The 22,631-nt window shown below is 44.2% G+C and overlaps 1 protein-coding gene and 1 long non-coding RNA gene across 6 annotated transcripts in view; one reads left to right on the top strand and one right to left on the bottom strand.

Annotated features, from left to right (window-relative positions):
- Positions 1-22,631, top strand: part of LOC119622399 (uncharacterized) — a 104,100-nt gene that overhangs the window by 55,011 nt on the left and 26,458 nt on the right. For both annotated transcript variants that reach the window (XR_012095400.1, XR_005239027.2), the window contains exon 3: positions 22,273-22,430. This is a non-coding gene — a long non-coding RNA (uncharacterized lncRNA). The remainder of the gene's footprint in view (positions 1-22,272; positions 22,431-22,631) is intronic.
- The window catches only part of IL1B (interleukin 1 beta), a 29,157-nt gene continuing 15,844 nt past the window's right edge, over positions 9,319-22,631 (bottom strand). For 2 of the 4 annotated variants that reach the window (XM_037994301.2, XM_008008409.3), the window contains exons 2-8: positions 16,265-16,413; positions 15,722-15,783; positions 15,108-15,159; positions 12,924-13,125; positions 12,204-12,368; positions 10,838-10,968; positions 9,319-10,115 (exon numbers count right to left, since the gene is read on the bottom strand). In XM_037994301.2, coding sequence (XP_037850229.1) covers positions 9,906-10,115; positions 10,838-10,968; positions 12,204-12,368; positions 12,924-13,125; positions 15,108-15,159; positions 15,722-15,768 — 807 coding nt within the window. In that variant the 5' untranslated portion in view covers positions 15,769-15,783; positions 16,265-16,413 and the 3' untranslated portion in view covers positions 9,319-9,905. The remainder of the gene's footprint in view (positions 10,116-10,837; positions 10,969-12,203; positions 12,369-12,923; positions 13,126-15,107; positions 15,160-15,721; positions 15,784-16,264; positions 16,414-22,631) is intronic. The other 2 variants (XM_037994302.2, XM_073023151.1) reach the window with 1 other exon arrangement.

Below are 22,631 nucleotides of genomic sequence, written 5' to 3'. Positions count from 1 at the left end.
TAGCTCAGGGTTTGTAAATACACCAATTGGTACTCTGTATCTAGCTAACCTAGTGGGGACTTGGAGAACTTTTCTGTCTAGCACTCCGTGTCTAGCTCAAGGATTGTAAACGCACCAATCAGCACTCTGTCAAAACGGACCAATCAGCTCTCTGTAAAATGGACCAATCGGCAGGATGTGGGTGGGATCAAATAAGGGAGTAAAAGCAGGCTCTCCGCGTGAGTAGTGTCAAGCCGCTGGAGGGTTTGTTCTTTCCCTCTTTGCAGTAAGTTTTGCTGATGCTCACTCTTTGGGTCCACCTTGCCTTTATGAGCTATAACACTCACTGCGAACATCTGTAGCTTCACTCTTGAAGGCAATGAGACCACAAACCTACCAGGAAGAACAGACAACTCCAGACGCGCTACCTTTAAGAGCTGTAACACTCACCACGAAGGTCTGCAGCTTCACTCCTGACAGCGAGACTACGAACCCACCAGAAGGAAGACACATCTGAACGTCTGAAGGAACAAACTCCGGACACACCATCTTTAAGAACTGTAACACTCATGGCGAGGGTCCATTCTTGAAGTCAGTGAGACCAAGAACCCACCAATTCTGGACACATATGCGGCTTCATTCTTGAAGTCAGTGAGACCAAGAACCCACCAATTCTGGACACATTACCGCACCTGACTATTTTTGAGATAGAGTCTTGCTGAGTCGCCCAGGCTGGAGTGCAGTGGGACTATCTCAGCTAACTGCAACCTCCGCCTGCTGGGTTCAAGTGATTCCTCTGCCGTCAGCCTCCCGAGTAACTGGAATTGCTGTCACCCACCACCACACCCAGCTAATCTTTTTGTATTTTTAGTAGAGATGGGGTTTCATCATGTTGGCCAGGCTGGTATTGAACTCCTGACCTCAAGAGATCCTCCAGCCTCAGCCTCCCAAAGTGCTGGGATTACAGGCATGAGCCACTGCACCTGGCCGATTTTTTATTTTTAGTAAAGATGAGGTCTGTGTTGACCAGATTGGTCTTGAGCTTCTGGGCTCAAGCGATCCTCCTGTCTTAGCCTCCCAGTGTGCTGGGATTAGAGGTGTGAACCACCATGCCTGGCCCCTAAATTTTCTTAATGCTTTAAGTTCAACTAACAAATCTTACTATTCTATTTATAAGGCCTCTTTTTTAATATAACAGAGAAATGCCACTTCTCTTTGAATTAATGCTCAGTTATGTCATTGCATTACGTCACCAACCTAAATCACAGAGAGAGACTCTCTAAAAGAAAATGATATTTCTTTGGGAATAGAGCATTGCAATAGGAATATGCACTCCATAGTAAACTCTGTGCATATTCAGGGTAAGTAAAGAAGACAAAGGTTTTCACAGGAAGACGAAGGTTTTCAAAAGAAAAAAATGAGCATTACATCACTGTTTTGAAATAGTTATGCTGGGCTACTAAGATCAATAACAAAGATATTGCCAGTCTGAAGTTGGACAGCCAGTTGCTGGGCACATGTGCTTAAAGCAGTATTTTTTGTGTAAGGTTGCAATGGCCTTTGTGCAAGGTTTTGTTTTTTGCAGAGTCTTTTTCATGATCAGGGATACAAGCATGAGAACTCTTTCTTCATGGCCTTTCCTGGCTCCATTTATCAGGGTTTTCTTAACATTAGTGTCTCCATTTTGATTTTGACAACTTTCATACCATATTAAATCCTCCTAAATACTAACTCTCTTTTCTAGCATAGTTAATTGAGTTCCCTTAAATATTTTAAACTACAAATTTAATATATCGGATTCTTTCAAACACTACAAATGCCTACCAAGGTGGACTTAAAAATCAGATGAATAAAATCTTTGTAGCCACCTAAGCAGTCCCTAAAACTCCAAAAAAAGAAAATTAAAAAAAAAGTAGTAAATCAGACTCAAAATTCACACTCTTTTTACAAACTTAACCACATTTTTTAGACATTTCAAATTAAAATAAAAGTCTAATATCAATTACACATTTCAAATTGGGATTACAAAGTATTATTTTATATTCTTTAATGTGCAGCATTGTCTCAGACACATTAAATAACAAAGGCATTACCTGGGGGATTCTAAAACAACACTTATTTGTAAACTTAATGCAAAAGTGTTGCTGCAGTGGGTTTCCTTTAGGTCATCAGCTCTATGCCTTTCTTTTTTTTTCCCTAGTGTTGTAAAGCCACTGAACTAAGGGGTGCAAATTGCAGATTAACCACTACAGGTGGTTCCTAGGTCAAAGATTCTGGCACTGAGGTTTCTGAGTCAAAGTTTCTAAGTACTTGATTTGGGCTGTTGGCTAGTGAATCTGAGACAGGGTCATTGGTCTACACTAGCCACAGGGTAACACACTGAGTCATTCTCAGAGTTGGGATCAGGCTCCTAAGTCAGCGAAAGGCGCTAAGACTTTTTAGTTGTGAGTTGGTTTCGTAACCAAGTCCCATGAATACCTTTTAAATGTCATGCTTACCTATTTTATCTTAACTGCTTTCAACTTTTTCCACCTGATTTATGTAGGTACAATTTTGCACCTCCTATCTGGTTTGTAGTTAATATCTTTTATTGCTTTATTCTACTCAACTAATTTTTTTAGTTCCTGTTTTTGTTTTTTGTTTTTTTTTTTTAAATGTGTGTTGATGACTACAATTCTAAACTCATTCTACTGATTAATGGGTGCTTTAAAATCTGAGCAGTTTTTTGCATTTACTGCCTGTGATGGCTCGTCCCACTAGCTAAAGTGTGTGACCACTGCTTACAGCACCATGTGATAACGAGTAAGGGAGAGATGCTGCCCAGACTCTTCTAGGAGCAGTCAGTAGGACCTTCCAGGGGTTGCAAGCAAACCACGGCAATATGTGAAGTGTGGCAGAGGATGGCCCCAAGAGGATATGGCAGCGGCCAGTGCAGCTCAGCTTAGTCTGAGATGAAGAGCTGGAGAGGAGAGCCCAGTCTGTACAGGTGTGACAGCCACAAGGACCTCAAGAACTAACATGGCTGAGTGGACGTTATGTGCTATCTCATTCAGAAAACAGGAGCAATCAGAAAGGAGTTACCTCCTGTTTCTGTCCTAGGAATTGCTAACCTACTTGCATCTGAATGATGTCCATCACCTCCCTTCATCACCTCCTCTGGAGGCTTTGCAAGGATTTGACTCCTGCATTAGTGATCTCTCTCACCTACATTGTGATTCATATGAACTTACTAGTGTGCTATGTGACAACTACCATCTTAAACATAAAAACCCTCTTTTGATTCCATGGCTCCCTCCAGCTACCCCTGCATTTCTCTGTCCCCCTGCCCCGTCTCTACACGCACTTTTATTTTACAGCAAAACTACTTAAGGGAGCCTCAGTGCTCCTTGTCTCCTTGTCTCCGCCTTTCATTCTCTTCTTAGTTCACTCCAGTCAGCCTTCCATCCTCAAGCTCTTCTTCGCTTTTGTTTTAGGGCCACTGACATCCTCTTTCTTGCCAAATTCAATGGCCAGGTCCTCACTTACTCAACTGCTCAGCATTGTTGGGCCTGGTGGACCACCTTCTCCTTCACCCACCTTTTCTTGCTCTCCCCTCTCTCCAGATGTTTGTCTCTTCTCACTGGCTACTCCTCTTTTATCTCCTTTGTTAGCTCCATTTCTTCCTTCCAACCTCACTGTGCTGGTGTGCCCAGTGCTCAGTTTTTAGCTATTTTGCCTTGTCCAGTGGCATTCATTAGGTGGTTTCATGTGACCCAGGGCATTATATACCTTCTACATGACAGTTACTCCTGAATATGAATCTCAGGAAAGATTTGAATTTGTTTTTAATTAATTTTTTTAAATTTTATTTTAATAAATGAGGTCTTTCTCTGTCATCCAGGCTGGAGTGTAGTGTTGAGTGATGTGATTATAGCTCACTGCAACCTTGAACCATGGGCTCAAGTGATCCTCCTGCCTCAGCTTCCTGAGTAGCTGGGACTATAGGCATGTGCCACTATGCCTGGCTGGCTTTTTTTTTTTTTTTTTTTTTTTTTTTTGTAGAGACAGGGTCTTGCTCTATTGCTTAGGCTGATCACAAACTCCTGGCTTCAAGTGATCCACCTGCCTCAGCCTCCCAAAGTGCTGGGATTATAGGTGTGAGACTTGCTCGGGCTAAGATTCAGATTTTGTATTCAATTGACTATTTGACATCTTATCTCAAATATTAATTAACTTGGCCAAAATATATAACTTTTGACCCCTGCTCCCACAATACTTGCCCCTTCCCCAGACTTCTCCATTTCTGTTAAATATCCCCAGTTAGTCAACACTCAAACCTATGAATGCCCCTTGATTTCTTTCTTTCCCTCATCTCCTACGTTGACGCCATCAGCTGGTTCTGTTGCCTTTATCCCCAGAATATAATCCTCACCATCTTCTCTCCTATTGCCCAAGTCTAAGATGTCAGTCTCTCCTGCACAGTCCATTGCCCTGGCCTCCTGATTGGTCTGCTTCCACTTTTGACATTTCTACTCCTCCTTCCCCCAGGGTCAATTTTTCATAGCAAGAGTGGCATTTTTAAAACCATATATTAGATCATCCCTTTTGTGTTTGAGAACCTCTGAGGGCTTTGCATCACACACCAAGTTGACACCTCTCCTACCCAGGCCTGGCTCTTTCCTGCCCCTCTGTCCTCTCAGCCCCTCCACCTATTACTCAGGCTGCTTCAGCCACACCGGCCTTCTTGCCATGCCACATTTGTGCTAAGCCCACGTCCAACCTCGGGGCCTTTGCACTCGCATTACCTCTCTTTGGCATGCTGTACCCCAGATCTTTGCATCATTGGTAGCTTCTCTACATTCAGGCACCTGCTCAAGCCACCTTTTCAGAGGGCCTTCTCTGGCCACCTCATCTGAAATAGCACCTCCGATTGCACCCATCCAGTTATTCTCCATCCTGTTCTCTTGCTTGGTGATTTTCCATCACTGATGAGGAAATGAACCATGGAATGCTAGGGCTGATAACCAGAACTTTCCCCCACCCCCGCATTATTACAGAGGAGGAAATGAGGTCAGAGGTAAGATGGGCCCAGGATTTCTACTCCAGCCTGGACTGCAGGTACAGCACAGATCTCAGCTGTGCTCACTCTTGGCATTCATCCAACCCTTCTATCTCCAACTGCCCCGTTTACCAGAAAGTGAAATGTTCTCAAAGACAGTGAGCTGCCTGACTTGGACAGCAACCCAGGGTCCCTGGCACCCTGCTTTCTTCCTCCCTGCCATCCTTTCCCCTCCAAGACCTACCTTTCCCTGTGATTCTGGCCCACGTGCTGCATTTCATGGTTTTATGACCTGCTTTCTGAGAGGGATTTGAATTTTCTTTTTTTTTCTTTTTTTGAGACGGAGTCATGCTCTGTCGCCCAGGCTGGAGTGCAGTGGCCTGATCTCGGCTCACTGCGAGCTCTGCCTCCTGGGTTCACAACATTCTCCTGCCTCAGTCTCCCGAGTAGCTGGGACTACAGGTGCCCGCCACCATGCCCAGCTAATTTTTTTGTATTTTTAGTAGAGACAGGGTTTCACCGTGTTAGCCAGGATGGTCTCGATCTCCTGACCTTGTGATCTGCCCGCCTCGGTCTCCCTAGTGCTGGGATTACAGGCGCGAACCACTCCGCCTGGCCTGAATTTTCGTGATTATTTATGTAAGCAAATCATTATGCTTATACAAATGAGAAAGGGAGTGCTTCTGGACTTCCCAGGGATGCAATCTTATCACTTGGCTTGCCTCCATATTGCTAATTAAGGGCCCAGGATGTGGGTGAGATGTGCTAAAAGCTAGGAGGAGGCTCTGGGCTATGACTATGGCCCACAGCCCTGGGCAGGCATCACACTAGTCCTTTAGGTCATCCTCACGCCAGCTTCCAGTTGAATCAGATGTTTGTGAGTAACTCAGCAAGACTGCATGGGAAATGAAGAAGGAGCTGGGGAAGAGGTCTGTGCAGAAGACACGCTGACTTACCCCTCTACCTCTGACCAGGGTGTGGTAGCAGCCACCTACCCCCCAAGTCTGTCTTCCAGGCCACGTTTGCTTTCCCTCACCTTTGCATCTTTTATCTTCTGCCAGCCCAGGTGCTTGTTGACTCCAGCCCAAGCCTATAGGATAAGCCACAGCCTGTCCCTACAGACAAAGAAGGAGGGTATTGAGGGTGAGCTGCTGAGGACTAGCAGCTCCCTCAACTCAACGATTGTCTTTCCACAAGAAGTCAGATTTTTTTTCTTGGATAAAATCTTTAAAAATTATTATTTTATTTCTGAATAATATATTTACATGATTGAAAAGTCAAATTGTAGACCAGGCATGGCTCCTTATGCCTGTAATCCTAGCAATTTGGGAGGCTGAGGCGGGAGGATCACTTGAGCCCAGGAATTCAAGACCGGCCTGGGCAACATAGTGAGACCCTGTGTTTACAAAAAAATTAAAAAGAAAAATTAGCTGAGCATGGCGGATGATATGGTCTGGCTCTGTGACCCAACTCAAATCTCGTGTTGAATTTTAATTCTCAATGTTGAGGGAGGGTCCTGGTGGGAGGTGATTGGATCATGGGGGTGGTTTCTCTCTTGCTGTTCTCATGATAGTGAGTGAGTTCTCACAAGACCTGTTTGTTTTAAAGTGTGTAGCACCTTCCCTTTCACTCTCTCTCTCTCTTCTGCTCCGCCACAGGAAGACGTGCGTGTTTCCCCTTTGTCTTCTGCCATGATTGTAAGTTTCCTGAAGCCTTCCAGTCATGCTTCCTATACAGCCTATAGAACTGTGAATCGGTTAGACCTCTTTTCTTCGTAAATTACCCAGTCTCAGGTCATTCTTTATAGCAGTGTGAGAATGGACTAATATAGTACCATATGCTTGTAGTCCCAGCTGCTCAGGAGGCTAAGGTAGGAGGATTGCTTGAGCCTGGGAGTTTAAGGCTGCAGTGAGCCACGACTGTACCACTGCTCTCCAGCCTGGGTGACAGCGAGACCTTGTCTCAAAAAACAAAAAAACAAAAAAACAAAAAATCCTCCCAAACTGTATAAAACGTGTTCATAAAAGTGTCTTGCTCCCACAGCTGTCCCTGTATATCTTATTCCTCAGCCTCTGACAACTACTTTATTCATTTCTTATGTATCTTCCAGAATTAAAAAAATAAAATGCACACAGAGTAGAATGTATTGCCCTTCTTCCCCTCCCTTTTGTTACATCAGAGTTAGTATATCATAAATACGGTCTGCATCTTGTTCTTTTTCAGCTATCAGCATGTCTTGGAGATGATTTCATATTCGTGCAGACAGTGTGTATTAGTCAGTCCTTGCATTGCTATGAGGAAATACCTGAGACTGGGTAATTTATAAAGAAAAGAGGTTTAATTGGCTCACAGCTTCACAGGCTGTTCCACAGGAAGCATGGCAGCATCTGCTTCCGGGGAGGCCTTTGGAAGCTTTTACTCATGCAGAAGGCAAAATTCGAGTGGGTGTCTTACATGGTAGGAGCAGGACTGAGAGAGAGAGAGAGAGAGAGAGAGAGAGAGAGAGAGAGAAAGGATGTCACATACTTTTAAACAACCAGATCTTGTGAGAACTCTATCATGAGAACAGTACCAAAGGGATAGTGCTAAACCATTCATAAGAACTCCACGCCTGTGATCCAATCACGCCACACTAGGCCCCGCCTCCAACATCGGAGATTACAACTTCACATGAGATTTGGGCTGGGACACAGGTCCAAACAATACCAGAGTGCTTTCTCATTCTTTTCTATAGCTGCCTAGTATTCTATGTCCTTTACTTCATTTAGCCAGTCTCTTGTTGATGGACACTTGGGTTACTTCCAATTTTTCCTATTACAAATGATGTGCAATGAATAATTTTGATCATTTTTCATTTCACATGGGTTATGTCCATCTGTAGGATAAATCTCCAGGAATGAAATTGCTGGATCAAAGGGGAAGTGCACTTGTGATTTTCATATTTAGCAAATTTTGTTCTGTAAGGGTCACATCAATTTATAGTCCCACATGTAATATTTAACAGCAGGGATTTCCTGGCAGTTTAACCAACAAGGTCTCCTGTTAAACTTTTGATCTTTGTCAATCTGATGGGAAAATATTAGTATCTCAAAGTGCTTTTAATTTGACTTTCTTATTACAGTGTTAAGCATTGGTTTTTTTCTGCCCGAGATCAAATTGTTTTACTCTGCCCAAGATCAAATAGTATTTTCTTTTCTGTGAACAGACTGTTAAGATCCCTTGCCTCTTATTTTGCTGGAGTTTTGTTCTTTTTTTCCTAATGTTTTGAGGCAGTTCTTTACATGTGAAGCAAATTGTCTCTTTACCTAGGATGTGAGTTGCGAATACTTTTCCCCTGGCTCGTTTTGTGCTTTGACTTTGCTTCTGGTGATTCCTGGAATTCTGAAAGTGTACTTTTTCCATCATTCATTCTTATACCCCCATGTCCTTGTTCATGCTGGTTCTTCTACCTGAGGGCCTTTTGTTTTCTTTTCTTTTCTATCTGGAAATATTTTTTAGAGATGGGGTCTCTGTCACCCAGGCTGGAGTGCAATGGTATGATCATAGCTCACTGCAGTCTTGAACTTCTGGGCTCAAGCAGTCCTCTAGTGTCAGCTTCCCAACTAGCTAGGACTACAGGTGCATGCCAGCATGCCTGGCTGATTGTTTTATTTATTTATTTTTGTAGAGATGGGGGTCTCACTATGTTGTCCAGGCTGGTCTTGAACTCCTGGGCTCAAGTGATCTTCCTGCCTCTGCCACCCAAAGTGCTGGGATTACAGACGTAAGCCACTTTGCCCGGCCCGTGTGGGGAAATTTTCTGTTTATCCCTTTAGGCAAGATTCTTATGTCACTCTCCTCACTCCTTCCTGGATACTCCTTTTGTATTTTATCTGACTCTACTTGTCATGTTGCCTTGTTTTTGCTTGTACCTATCTACCTCTCCTGAGGAGGAACTTGTTACCCTTCTTGTCTCTGCACTCCCAGCTCCTAGTACATAGCGCTTGCTCAACAGATGGTTGGTGCATTGACAGAGAAACCACTGGTAGCTGTTACTACCAATCCTGACTCCCTGCAGTGCTTCAGCTGATCCTGTTCCAGATGTGCACTGAATATCCTTTTGTTGAACACCAGAAATAAAGGGGATGGGTGAGGAGGATAGTCTTCGGTGGCCAAGGATGTTTCTAGGTACTTTGCAGCACTCAGCAATAGGGAGTGGGCTTCTAGTCCCCCAAGAACTCTCACAGCCCTGTTTATCTTTACTGTTCAGGGTCAAATCCAAGACGAGTCAATGATCAGGAAATACCTTTTTTTTTTTTTTACAATGAAGTTTATTTCAGAACCATTGAATAGTATGGTCATATTTGCTCATTTATAAATATTCCCATTTAAATAATCTAAACTTATATATTTTCAGTCTTAATTAAAGGACTTGATTTAAAGAGAGCTCACCAGTCCAGGTTGAATTGAATAGCTATAAAAACTGGGCTCTATTACAGACACTGCTACTTCTTGCCCCCCTTGAATAAATTAAATAGAACAATCAATAAAATAAACAAATAAATAAATAGGGAAGCAGTTGCTCATCAGAATGTGGGAGCAAAGAACAGAGGGTTTCTTAGAACCAAATGTGGCCATGGTTTCTGTCAGGTGGGCTTAAGTGAGTGGGAGAGGTAAGAGAGGCCTGGCTCAACAAAGGGGCTGAGGATTGGCCCTGAAAGGAGGGAGCTGACTGTCCTGGCTGATGGACAGGAGATCTTCTTAGCACTATCCTAAGGCAGGCAGTTGGGCACTGGTGTAGACAACAGGAAAGTCCAGGCTATAGCCACACTCAAAACCTTTCTGTTCCCTTTCTGCCAGTCCTATGGATTGAGTCGACATTCAGCACAGGACCTTCTGGGTACAGCTCTCAAGACACAAATTGCATGGTGAAGTCAGTTATATCCTGGCCACCTCTGGTCCCTCCCAGGAAGACGGGCATGTTTTCTGCTTGAGAGGTGCTGATGTACCAGTTGGGGAATTGGGCAGACTCAAATTCCAGCTTGTTATTGATTTCTATCTTGTTGAAGACAAATCGCTTTTCCATCTTCTTCTTTGGGTAATTTTTGGGATCTACACTCTGCAGCAAAAGAGAAAGAAGAATTTTTGTGAGGCAAGGGACAAAGATGCCATGGGAAAGATGTTCTTTGGGTTGGCCAGAGAGGAAACTGATGAGTGGGTCACAGGATCAGGAGCCAGACTCCTGAGTTAGAACTGGGCCCCCAACTTTCTGTGTGGTTACTAAAAGAGCTCTTCTTCTTTTCTAAAGCTTAGTGCCAAATGCTGAGGAGCATAATGTAGGTGAATTTTTTTTTTAAGTGAAAATTAGGCTAGAGCTTCTTGAAGTACCTATTTTCCAGGGGCTTTTTACTGTATTTTTCCCTATGGTCCTAGAATGACATCAACTTGGAAATGTAGCTTTTGCTGGGAAAGCTGGAGGTGATAGTGGTGGTGATTTTGGGAGTGGAGTGGACGTGATAATGGGATCCTTTAAGTCATTTATTTCCCAAAGTGTCTGTCAAATGAGAGCAGCCCTAACAATATATAATCTGTTGGGGTCATAACTATGGTAGGATACAATAACATCAGAAAAATGATTTAATTTTCTGCAGCAGGATTGAAAGTTGCATGCACTTAAAAATTATGTTAAATTTATTTACATTAATGCAACATTGTCAAATAGACCTGTTCCCAGCTTTTCCTAGGGATGGGGGCGGGGAGAAGGTGGTTGTGAGTGATAGAAGGTGGTTATAAGTGATAGCTGGAGACTGAGAAGGGCTTCATTCCATAGCATTCACTTACCTCCAGCTGTAGAGTGGGCTTATCATCTTTCAACACGCAGGACAGGTACAGGTTCTTTGCCTTGAGGCCCAAGGCCACAGGTACTTTGTCATTACTTTCTTCTCCTTGTACAAAGGACATGGAGAACACCACTGAAGAAAGAAGGGGGTCTTGTGGTTAGGGACACAGCAGTGCAGGGCCCAACCCCTGGGCCCCATGAGTAGGACACATGTAATTTGGTATCCTCTGTGGGAACCCACAGTGAGGTTCCTTGGCCTAAGAGACAGGATAACTTGACTTCTCACAGATAGTAGCAGGGTCATTTCATTGATTTAGGGTTTCCCCTCAAAGGCCTGAGGGTTTCTCAGAGCCTCATAGAAGTGCAAATGGAGAATGAAAGAGGGTCTGCGTCTTAAATGCTGAAGGAAGGAAGGAAGGAAGCCATTGTGTCACTGGCTGGCAATGTGCGCATCCACAGGAGCTGTACGACTTGATCAATGTGGAAGGCAAGGAAAGAGGTGAAGCTGTACTTCTGCCGGAAATCAGGCACCAGAACTGTTTCAGGAACAGAGAGTAGCCCGTGGGAAGAAACTGGGAGAGGAGAGGCTGAGCTGGGAAAGTGGCTCCAAAGAGAGACACTCATTTTGATCTTCCTCAGTCACAGCAGTGTCAGTTGGAGGCCCTGGGATCACTCTTACTACCCGATTCCAAAGAAACAGGATTTTCTTGGCCTGGCTGAGAGCAAATAGCTTCGCCCTGAGTGAGGCTGCCTTTCAAGGTCAGCAGCCTTAGTTGCCCACACTCCTGTGCACAGGCTTTGGCTACTGTGGCACGATGCCAGGAAGATCACCACAGCTCATGATGGGCTCACCGCACTTGAAACATTTGCCAGTTATAGCGGAGAGATATAAGTTCCGGCTGGGCAGTAAAATTTCCCTACAAGGAACCACCTGGCATTGGGTGGGACGGATGTTGGGGCAAGGGGGCAAGGCTGGGGAGGGGGATGGACACATTATCGCTCCAGCACTCTTGTTTCAGCCTCAACAACAGGAAGAGAGAACCCACAGGCAGTTAGGCCTTGTCCATCAAATGACACCATATTGTGGAAGAATTGACATTGCACTATGCCCAAGAGACTTGGGTGGACATGGTCCTGGGAGTGCTTGAGCCGTCTAATTTCTCAGGGTCGCACTCCTGTTGACAAATGCACTGGCCAGTGCAATCAAATGTGCCATTTCTAGGACCAAAGTTTGTATATTCTTTTTTAATGTTTGTTTTCACTTGTGTTGATCATTTGCCTTAAATTCACTTTCTACTTTGTTTAAAACATGGAGAGTTAGCAAGCTGCCAGGAGGCCAGGCAGGGAAACCAGGATGTTTCCATTTACCTTGTTGCTCCAGATCCTGTCCCTGGAGGTGGAGAGCTTTCAGTTCATATGGACCAGACATCACCAAGCTTTTTAGCTGTGCATCCCGGAGTGTGCAGTGCAGTGATCGTACAGGTGCATCATGCACACAAGCGTCGTTATTGCTTGTGTCGAGGAAGATAGGTTCTGAAATGTGGAGCACATGTTGCTTAGGTATAAAATCAGAAGGGCAGGCCTCGTGAAGTGAGGCAGCAGAATTGATTTCTTGGAGGACACCTGAGCATATATAGTCAAAGTCTGATGACCACACTGGTGAAGATGAAGCTGGGAGTGGGGTGACTAAGAACACTGGACCTGACACTATTAGACATGGGTTCCAGCTTCAGCTCTTTTACTGCTCACTGTGGACAAGCAACAGAGCTACTCAGGTAAAATGGTGATGGTCATAACACTAGCCCACAGGGAGGTTACCAACATCTGAACATCGTGGTGACAATGTAAGTGAAAGGCCCCTGAGAAAGAGTGAGGGAGTTGCAAATGTCAGTAGCAATCAAGATCTTCTTTAATAATAGTTTCCACTAAATAGATGATTGCTTTGGTTTCCAGCCTTCTTTGTTTTTTCTCCCTGCTGGGCCTTCTACCTTTAAAGGGCTTCGGCTCTGGGGGAATTGAGTTGGCTGGTGCATGATGACTTCCAAGAGGACACAAGTGGAGATCTACTGCCTGCTCTTGGCTAAGTACCTTCTTCAAAGATGAAGGGAATCAAGGTGCTCAGGTCATTGTCCTGGAAGGTCTGTGGGCAGGGAACCAGCATCTTCCTTAGCTTCTCCATGGCTACAACAACTGACACGGCCTGCCGGAAGCCCTTGTTGTAGTGCTCGTGGGAGATTTGTAGCTGGATGCCACCATCCAGAGGGCAGAGGTCTAGATCCTGGAAGGAGCACTGCAGAGAGAGTGAGGGAGGGAACCTGGTGAGGTGGTCCTGCCAGGAACCATGCTTTGACATCAGAGAGGACAAAGCTCAGAGAGGAGGAAGGGGATTGATAGAATCCTGAGCTTCTAAAGATCATCCCTCTCTGGGTCAGGCGTGGTGGCTCATGCCTGTAATCCGAGCACTTTGGGAGGCCAAGGTGGGCGAATCATTTGAGGTCAGGAGTTCAAAACCAGCCTGGCCAACATGGTGAAACCCCTTCTCTACTAAAAATACAAAAATTAGCTGGGTGTGGTGGGGCACACCTGTAATCCCAACTATTCAAGAGACTGAGGCACGAGAATCGCTTGAACTTGGGAGGCGGAGTTTGCAGTAAGCCGAGATTGTACCATTGCCCTCCAGCCTGGGCAACAGAGTGAGACTCCGTGTCATAAAATAAAATAAAATAAAAATAATAAAATAAAATAAAAAGATTATCCCTCTCTGAAGCTCAAGGAGATTAAGGGTGTACTCAAGAGCACATGGCAGGTTAGAGGCAGACTCAGGACTAGAATGTGAGCTTTCTCTCACCTTACAGGCTATTCTTTTAGAATAAATCCCATTTCTACCTTGTTCATCTTTTTTGTACACGCCCCACCTACACCATACATGTGTACCTTTTCTATATCTTTTTGTATCCCTATTGCTGTCACACAATGATTTGCTTTATCATGCTGATGACCATAACATTTTCCATTCACCTATGCTCACTCAGCAAGTATTCAATTTTTCTACGCCATTCCTTTTTTTTTCTTTTTCATAACACTGTCTCATAGGCATTCTGCAAATCCTGTGAGAGTAGTTACTTTTTGTGAAATATTACCACTTTCCTCTTATTCAGAGAAGCTCAGTATTAAGTCTTAACTGAGGTTGCCTCAAGGCATGATAATGGTTCAAAGGCTTGAAAGACAGTTAAAGAGACCTCTAAGTGCACAAAAGGAAGTGAGCAGGAGAGAATTTCCTGCCTGGAGCAGAGCCAAGCTGCTGGAAAAGGCAATGGGGGCAAAGGCCAGGAAGACAAGCCAATGGGCTCCTCCTACAGCTGGAGCCAACCAGTTATGCCAGTCTTAGGACTTTTAAAGAAATGTGTTTTTAACAAGACTGAGGACTGGATTATGAGGCTGGGGGAGGCTGTCACAAACTGGAATAAAATAAAGCCAGAGAAAAGTGGCTGCCTCCTAACCTGCACAACTGCCCTATATAGGCTGATGGCTGGGCCACCTAGAAAGGTTACTGAGCATCATATAAAACAGAAGGGATGGCAGGAATATAACATGGCTGTCTGTAAGGATGAGTCTGAAAAATGCTCATTTGCTGCCCAAATGCCCTTAGCTACAACTGAAAATATTTCAGAACTGAAGGTTGTTGGATGCTGGCATCTCAGAGATCATCCAGCTCAGCCCTTTATTTTTCAGGTGAGGTCCAAAGAGGGTAAAATGACTTGTCAAGGTCACACAGCAAGTGAATGGTTTTCTTTCAAGTCTCAATTAATCTTTTTTTTTACATCATCTATGTCTTGTTGCTATAAGCTTCACCCCATGGAGCAAAAAACTATTCTACTTAAAAGGGGTAGACATATGTTAGTTCTCAAGATCATCTCTTGATTTCAGAGTTTAACTCAAGTTTTTGGCATAGGCTGAACCCATCTCCTAAAAGGAGAATCAAATTTGTGTTGAAGACCTGGCTGTCTTCCTACTACGAAATGGGAAACCTTATCACTACTCCTTCCCTGTCACCACCAAGTGTGGCCACCACCACCACCGTTAGTGAGTGACTATGATGATATGGTGACCAGGTGGCCGTCAGCAGGTGGTGCATCCTGTGTCTCACTGGAAGAGGTTAAAGTTGTTCTAAAACAAAATGCCATGGCATCAAAGTGGCTCGGCACACTTTTCTTTGAGCTTTCCCTGTGTTAGAGCCCTTCGTTGGGTTGGGAGCTAAACCCACAGTCTTACCTTCATCTGTTTAGGGCCATCGACTTCAAAGAACAAGTCATCCTCGTTGCCACTGTAATAAAAACAGGGACATGTCTCAATTATGTATTCTAAACAGGTTTATTTTTCCTTCCCTGTGTACAAGACTTGACTGTTCATAAGAAACTGCAAACAGCCTGTCTCTCAAAGCTGAAAACACCTGGCAAGTTCCACAGTGATATGCGCAGAACAGTCTAGAAGGCAGATGCTAGGCCTGGCAGGTGGGCACCCTGGGTGCTCCCTGTTGGATCTTGAGGCCTAACTTCTAGCCCAGCAGAGTCAGCTAAAATCTGAGCTCTCCCTCTCCCTCCAAGCCACACTTTGCAAAGGGATTCCTTGTATTGTCAGCTTGGAATCTTTTCTCCCCATTTGCCTGTGCAGGAGGCCCTTGCAACAACACTTCTGGATAGCCTCCAGACCCCAAGGCTGGAGGGACTTGTAATGGGAAAGTAGTGTTTCAACCAGGTTTACTTGGAACCCTGTTTGCCACTGAAAGAGGCAATTTAGGGGGAAAATCTTGTCTCCAAGCACAGATAACACTCTACTCTTGAAAGAGGAGCTCTGCTCATGTTACTTGTCTCAGTGTCCCCACTGACCTGTAGTAAGCCATCATTTCACTGGTGAGTTCAGGTACTTCTGCCATGGCTACTTCAGACACCTGTGTAAAAAGGAGAAAATGAGTGACTTCCCCATGACGGCTACGTTCACGTGTGATTTCTCTCAGCATCCAGTACATGGCAGGCATGCAAATAAGTGATCTCTGAATGAATGAATGAATGTGTGAAAGAGAAGTCCTTTGGGTGTAGAGAAAAGCATTTACTAAACCAAACCCCAGCTAGCAATGTATTTGCTAGGAGAGCTGGAGCAGAGGTTTCGACGCTAACCTTTAGGGTGTCAACTGCTAGATAAGCAGTATTCATTCCCAGAATATTTCCCCAGTCATAAGCATTATATTACACCTGGCATTTTTGCAAAACGCTGAGAGAGGGAGGCAGAGAGGGAGGGAGGAAAAGAGGGAGGATGGGGGGGTGGGGGGGGGCGAGAGAGAGAGAGAGAGAGAGAGAGAGATACACACAAAGAGGGAGAGAGACAGAGAGACTCCCTTAGCACCTAGTTGTAAGGAAGAATTAAAGTCATACTTGAGCAATGAAGATTGCTGAGGAGAATCCCAGAGCAGTCTGTTGTGCCTTCTGCCTCGAAGAGGTTTGCTGTCTGCCAGTTTCTCCCTTGCTGTTTTATGGCTTTCAAAAGCAGAAGTAGGGGTCTGAGAAATTTCTCTGTTGAATACCTGATTTCACAATCAAGTTAAAGGAAAGGGGAAAAGAAAAGAGTATTGGTGGAAGCTTCTAGGGGAGGGGACTAATAAACTGAAATAATTCTCTGGTTCATGGAAGGGCAAGGAGCAAACTATGACACATTTTGCAAATGTATCACTATGCAAATACGCATTGTTTTTCTGACAGCCATTGTGCAGTTGATGTCCACATTAAAATACTGGATTTTCCTAGGTTAGAAGAATGTTTAAATTTAGCACATCTGGGACAAAGTGGAAGACACACAGATTTATACATGCAAATACTTTTCTTCATTCACTTCTTTGTACTTAAGTTTAGGAATGTTCCCACTTAGAGATGGATAAATGGGTACAGTGAAGGGGCAGTAGCCCTCCCTGTCTGGATTGAGGGTATGGGTCTCTACCTTGGGTGCTGTTCTCTGCCTCAGGAGCTCTCTGTCAATTGCAGGAGCCTCTGGGGAGACCCTTGACCTTTCTTGGATGGGGCAGGGAACATACGGTATGCAGGGTTCAGGCTCCTGACAGAGTTGGGGCAACCCTGGAGATAAGCTCACACAACCCTGCAAGACCAGGTGCTGTTACCCTAGCCAATCTCATGGATAAACCAGATCAGTGCCAGATGATCTCTGCCTAAAATGATTTTTTGGTGAACTCTGAAAAGTGGAATATTGTCTCTGTAAGAATATCCATCTGAGACTCTCTCTCTTGGTAATACCAAGAGTTATCAGTTTCTCTTTAACCGAGACACCAGCAAAGTGCCTGCTCCAGGGTACTGCCCAGGGGAGCCTTCCATTTGTAGAATGAACGAGAGTCTAGGTTATGAACAGTGCCTGGAGTCTAGGAACACCCTCCTTAGCCTCTTTGACAGGTCTGCATTGTAACACTTCTTTTTTTTCTTTTTTTCTTTTTTTTCTGAGACAGAGTCTCACTCTGTCGCCCACACTGGAGTGGAGTGGCGTGATCTTGGCTCACTGCAAGCTCGGCCTCCTGGGTTCACGCCATTCTCCTGCCTCAGCCTCCCCAGCAACTGGGACTACGGGCACCCGCCACCACACCCGGCTAATTTTTCGTGTTTTTAGTAGAGACGGGGTTTCACCATGTTAGCCAGGATGGTCTCGATCTCCTGACCTTGTGATCCGCCCGCTTCAGTCTCCCAAAGTGTTGGGATTACAGGCATGAGCCACTGCGCCCGGCCTGTAACACTTCTTATAGCACTTACAGCACTGAATTGAAACCTTGCTCCCTGTTCTGGCTGTTCCGGGAAGCTATGAAATCTTTTTGAGCCAAGTCTAGCACAGTGCCTGGCAGGTACATTCAGGTGGTAGAGTTTGCTGCTTGAATGGGTGAATGGGAATTTGACAGCATTTTTATTCAAATTAGTATGTGCCAGGTATCGTGCTCGCTCTGCTTTATCCAAGGGAGTGAGCCCTTGTGCAAGTATTTGAGGCACGAGGGAAATAGGCTCTACTGTGGGACAAAGAGCATTTCATGGACTTGCTCACCAAGCAGCCTTCTGAGTTTTAATTTGGCTCCCAGTATCTTGATATCAGGAGGCAGTCACAAGAACTCCGTCTTTAGAAAGTTGTATTTTCCACAGGAAATCTAAAAGCTGTTCAACATGTTAGTTTCCTGTGAATTCGATAAGCAATAATCCATTCCTAACACTGAGCCCTAATGAAATTTGGTATCTGGTCCTGCAGATAGCTAAAGACCCTGTCTGGGTGGCCTAGGGGACTCCTCTGTTTTGCCACCACAGGATCCACTTTGCAAATTAACCACTGGTTCCCCCGTTGTAGGAACTGCCACCTTTCTCAGAGTCTCTTTTCTTTCTTCCTTTCTTTCTTCTTTCTTTCTTTCTCTTTCTTTCTTTCTTTCTTTCTTTCTTTCTTTCTTTCTTTCTTTCTTTCTTTCTTTCTGTCTGTCTGTCTGTCTGTCTGTCTTTCTTTCTTTCTTTCTTTCTTTCTTTCTTTCTTTCTTTCTTTCTGTCTGTCTTTCTTTCTGTCTTTCTGTCTGTCTGTCTGTCTTTCTGTCTTTCTCTTTCTTTCTTTCTTTCTTTCTTTCTCTTTCTTTCTTTCTTTCTTTCTTTCTTTCTTTCTTTCTTTCTTTCTTTCTTTCTTTCTCTTTCTTTTCTTTTCTTTTCTTTTCTTTTCTTTTCTTTTCTTTTCTCTCTCTCCTTCTTTCTCCCTCCCTCCCTCTCTCTCTTTTTCTCTGTCTCTCCCTCCCTTCTCTCTCTCTCTCTTCCTCTTTCTCTCTCTCTCTCTCCTAGACAGGATCTAGCTTTTTCCCCAGGCTGGAGTGCAGTGGTGCACTCATGCATTCATTGCATGATCACGGCAGCCTGAAATCCTTCCTCAGAGTCTTTATGCAGCAACCAGCAGGGTCTGGAGGGCTGGTGGCTCTGTGGACTCTCCTGACAGAACACAGAGATGTCTTTGGTCTGTTGATGTGATTATAAGCTGAGCAAAGGAGGATCAAAGCCAGTGACAGGAAGGGAGATATGCAAGGGACCGGAGCATCAACTCTGAGTTAGTCCATTCTACTTCTGGGACTTGGGATACAGGTCAGAAACCTTGAGCTTCTACTTCTCCATCTTCCAATTGTAGCATCCAGGACACCCATTCATTTATATATTATCTGACTGCTTTTCTGAAACAATGCAAGGTTGAGTAGTTGTACCTGAAATATTTATTATCTGGCCCTTTACAGAAAATGTTTCCAGACACTGGATAAGTGGTACCAGAGCCCCCTCTGTTTGTGGTCCCCTCTCTTATACCCATTAGGTATGAGAAAAGACATAGAGTAGGAAAGTCCTGCCATCCATCTTATCCACACAGGGGCTTTTTCGATGGATCCAAAGGAAAGACAAGGTCTTATTGGCCTCCCAGAACTGGCATAACAACTCAGACATCAGGGAAAAGTCACTGGAGACCACATAGCTCACCAGCCCCAGCCACCTGCTCATATATCTAAGCCCTCCTTGTTCTACACCAGGGAGGAGAATGGAATGTCTATTGGACCCTGCATGTCCCCAGTCTGAGAACCTGGATCCAAGAGGGAGAAGAGGTCCATTGAAGATGATGCCATAAAAGGAAGTGGATGCAATATGCTAAAAATCATAGTGCCTATACCCAAAAAATCCCAGAAGCAGAAGGGAAAGGAGAGAAATATCCACAGAGACAGGTGTGGGTACACACAACACATTTCATACTTTAAGATCCCAGAGGGATTTATGGAAATGATAAAAGAAAATGAGACTCATAAGAACAATGTTGGAAGCCAGTGCCAAGAATGAGATGGGGCTTGGGGAAAATGGTGGGGGCAGATTGTTTAGTTCCATTCTAAACAAGAGGGTGAACAAGGAACGAACAGCTCACTGCAAAGAATAGACATCACTACATGTACACACGATTATATAATAACTAACCCATGATTATTTTGCTTGTCTTCTTGTTCAAAATGATTGAAGACCAATGAGATGAGATCAACCTTGATAACTGGCTGGGAAGCCCATGATGAGACACAAGATGGTACCAGGGCACTTGCTGCTTTGAATAAATGTCAGTCCCCTGTCTTGGAAGAATGACCTGCCAGGGTGAAAAGGAACTTGCAGCTGAGAAAGGCTTTAGTGACTCAAGAGTTGAATAATTCCCCAAAAGCTGGAGCATCCTGGCATTTCCAGCTCCCCACCTCTGCTTGTTCCACTTCCATGAGGCTACATCACCATCTACATCATCATCACTCTTCCACTCCCTCCCTTAGTGCCAATTATGTCTATAGTGAGATATTTTCTGCCCATTGGGGATCAGAAGGAAGTGCTGTGGCCTGAGCGGTCTCCTTGGGAAGACAGGATCTGATACACACATTGCACAACCTGTCTGTTTGACATAAGAGGTTTCACTTCCTGAGATGGATGGGATGATAGCAGGTTTGGGTCCAGGTTACAGGGCCAGGATGAGACATGGCAGAACTGTGGAGACTGTTACGTCAGGGGGTATTGCCCCGTGGCTCCAAAATTTCCCTTGAGTGAAAGCATCAGGGGCTCATGAAACCTGGATACTAGTGCTGCTTCAACCACACTGTGACATTGGATGAGTCACTTCATCCCTCCTAGCCTTGATTTCTTCATCTGCTGTTCACATTCAAATAGCTATTCATGTCTTCATCTCTGTGGTCCCACTAGATCCCACCAGACAATCATTAGGGCTCCTCCTGCGAGCCCCTGTCCTATATCATTGTATTATATCATTTTTTCCTTACATACAAATTTAGAAGCAATACTTAAAAAAAAGCCATCCTTTATTGAGCACCTACTAAGTGCCAGGTACCTTTTTTCCTCATTATCTTATTAACTCTTCATAATGACCTTTAAAGTAGATAATAATGAACCATTTGACCTATGCAAAAACTGAGGTTGAGACAATAACTTATTTAAGACCACACAAACAGTAAATGGTGGAACTATGTCTCAAATATGGGCCAATTGAACCCAAACTAGGTCTTTATTTCTCACTCTTAATTGTTACAAATGTTTATTGCCCCGTCTCCTCCTGTCCACACAGTGCCCATCGGCAGACTCCTTTTTCATTCTCAGTGATCGAATGACATTCAAAACTACATTGGCCTGGCAGATTCACCTCTGCCCCTAAGTGTTTCCACATTGTCCTTTTAGGATTGGGATACTCTCTGTTCCCCTATCTTCCCTCCTTTCTTCTTCTGGCGGTGATGTGCTGTGTGAATTTGTTTCTCCTCTCAGGGTAGCACTGGGACTTTCCAAATCAGCGTTTTTAGTGATCTCTCTTCCCTTTTCTGAGCTTCTTCCTTATTCCTGTTCACTTTCTCATTGACAAGTGGCAGCTTTGTTGCTGGAGGATTTCCTTTGTCCTTTTATTCTTCTTTACGACTTCGCCATAACTGTCAAAAACAATCCCTTGAAGGTATCTATGCTTGGAATTGTGTGCTTATGATGCTGAAAAATACTTCTCTTCTAAAAGCTATGATAAAATGCTTCTCTCCCAAAATGTCTGTATTCTACTCTCTGGTTATTACATAATCAAAGATGATTTGGTCATTTCCTTCCAGGACTTTGTTAATTTCACTTCTTCAACTGCTTCCCCCTTCTTGGCTGGAACTGAGTTTTCTGTCTTCTGGGAGAAGAAGTTCTTAGCAAGGCCACTCAGGATTTGTTGGGTGCCTTGGTCAAGTCTAGGATCCAGGCTCTGGGTGGCTGATTTCCTCTAATCACTGAGCAATGTAAAATGAGGAAGTCTGATTGTGTAAAGGTGTTAAACTTTTGTGTGAAGGCAAAACTTTAATACCATGAATAGAGATTACAGAATTTACCAACTTCTAACAGGATTCCTTTCACTCCCTGACATTAGAATGTTAGAAAATCTACCACGAAGCATCTATGAGGCTATTGTACAAGGCCCATTTTTCAAAATAGGTATTTACAAGGACTGTTATTTGGGATGATAGTTCCAAAAATGTGCTATCAAAGGTAATTGATGGTGTGTGCAAGCTGAAAGTTGTATGTTAGAACTAGTAGGGATTTCAAAAATATAACTTTTAGGCTTTTTGCTAATATATCTGCTCATTTTCAAAGTTCCAAATATTATAAAAGTATTTAAAGTAAAAAGTAGAAGCCCTTCATTTCTGCTGACCCACTTCCCTGTTTCAACCAGAAAGTATTTTCCCAGACAATGCTACCCCAGGACTCTCACTCCATCCATCCATCACCTACCATAGGTTCTTTGAAGGGCTCAGTTTGAGTGCTCCTTGAGTGCCTGGGATCTGATATTTCTCTCCATTTCTACTACTGCACGGTAGTTCAAGTCCTCCTCCCTTTTCCCCTAGGCCATTTGAATCATCTGCTAATTGGTTTTCCTGATTGCCATGGAAACTTCATCCATCCCTTCCTCACACATCAGCCACAGAAGTATCTCGAAAAAGCAAATCTCGTGACATGAAGCCCTTGCACAAAACCCATTACTGGTTGCCCACCTCCTTTGTGGGTAAGTTCAAGCTCCTGAGTGTGGCAAGCTGGGCCCACCTGGAATCCCCTGCCCTCCTCTCCTACCCCACATGACAACCTTTCCAGACTATTTGCAGTTCTTAGAATGTGATATTCTTTCTAGTCTCTGTGCTTTTGTATAACCTGTTCTTCCTGACAGGAAACTCCTTCTCCTCCTTGTAGTTTAGCTAATTTCTAGTCT

This window comes from Chlorocebus sabaeus, chromosome 14 (genome assembly GCF_047675955.1).
Source record: "Chlorocebus sabaeus isolate Y175 chromosome 14, mChlSab1.0.hap1, whole genome shotgun sequence".
NCBI lineage: Eukaryota > Metazoa > Chordata > Mammalia > Primates > Cercopithecidae > Chlorocebus > Chlorocebus sabaeus.
Note: the sequence above shows the minus strand (reverse complement) of the source record. Positions and strands in the feature narration are given on the sequence as shown.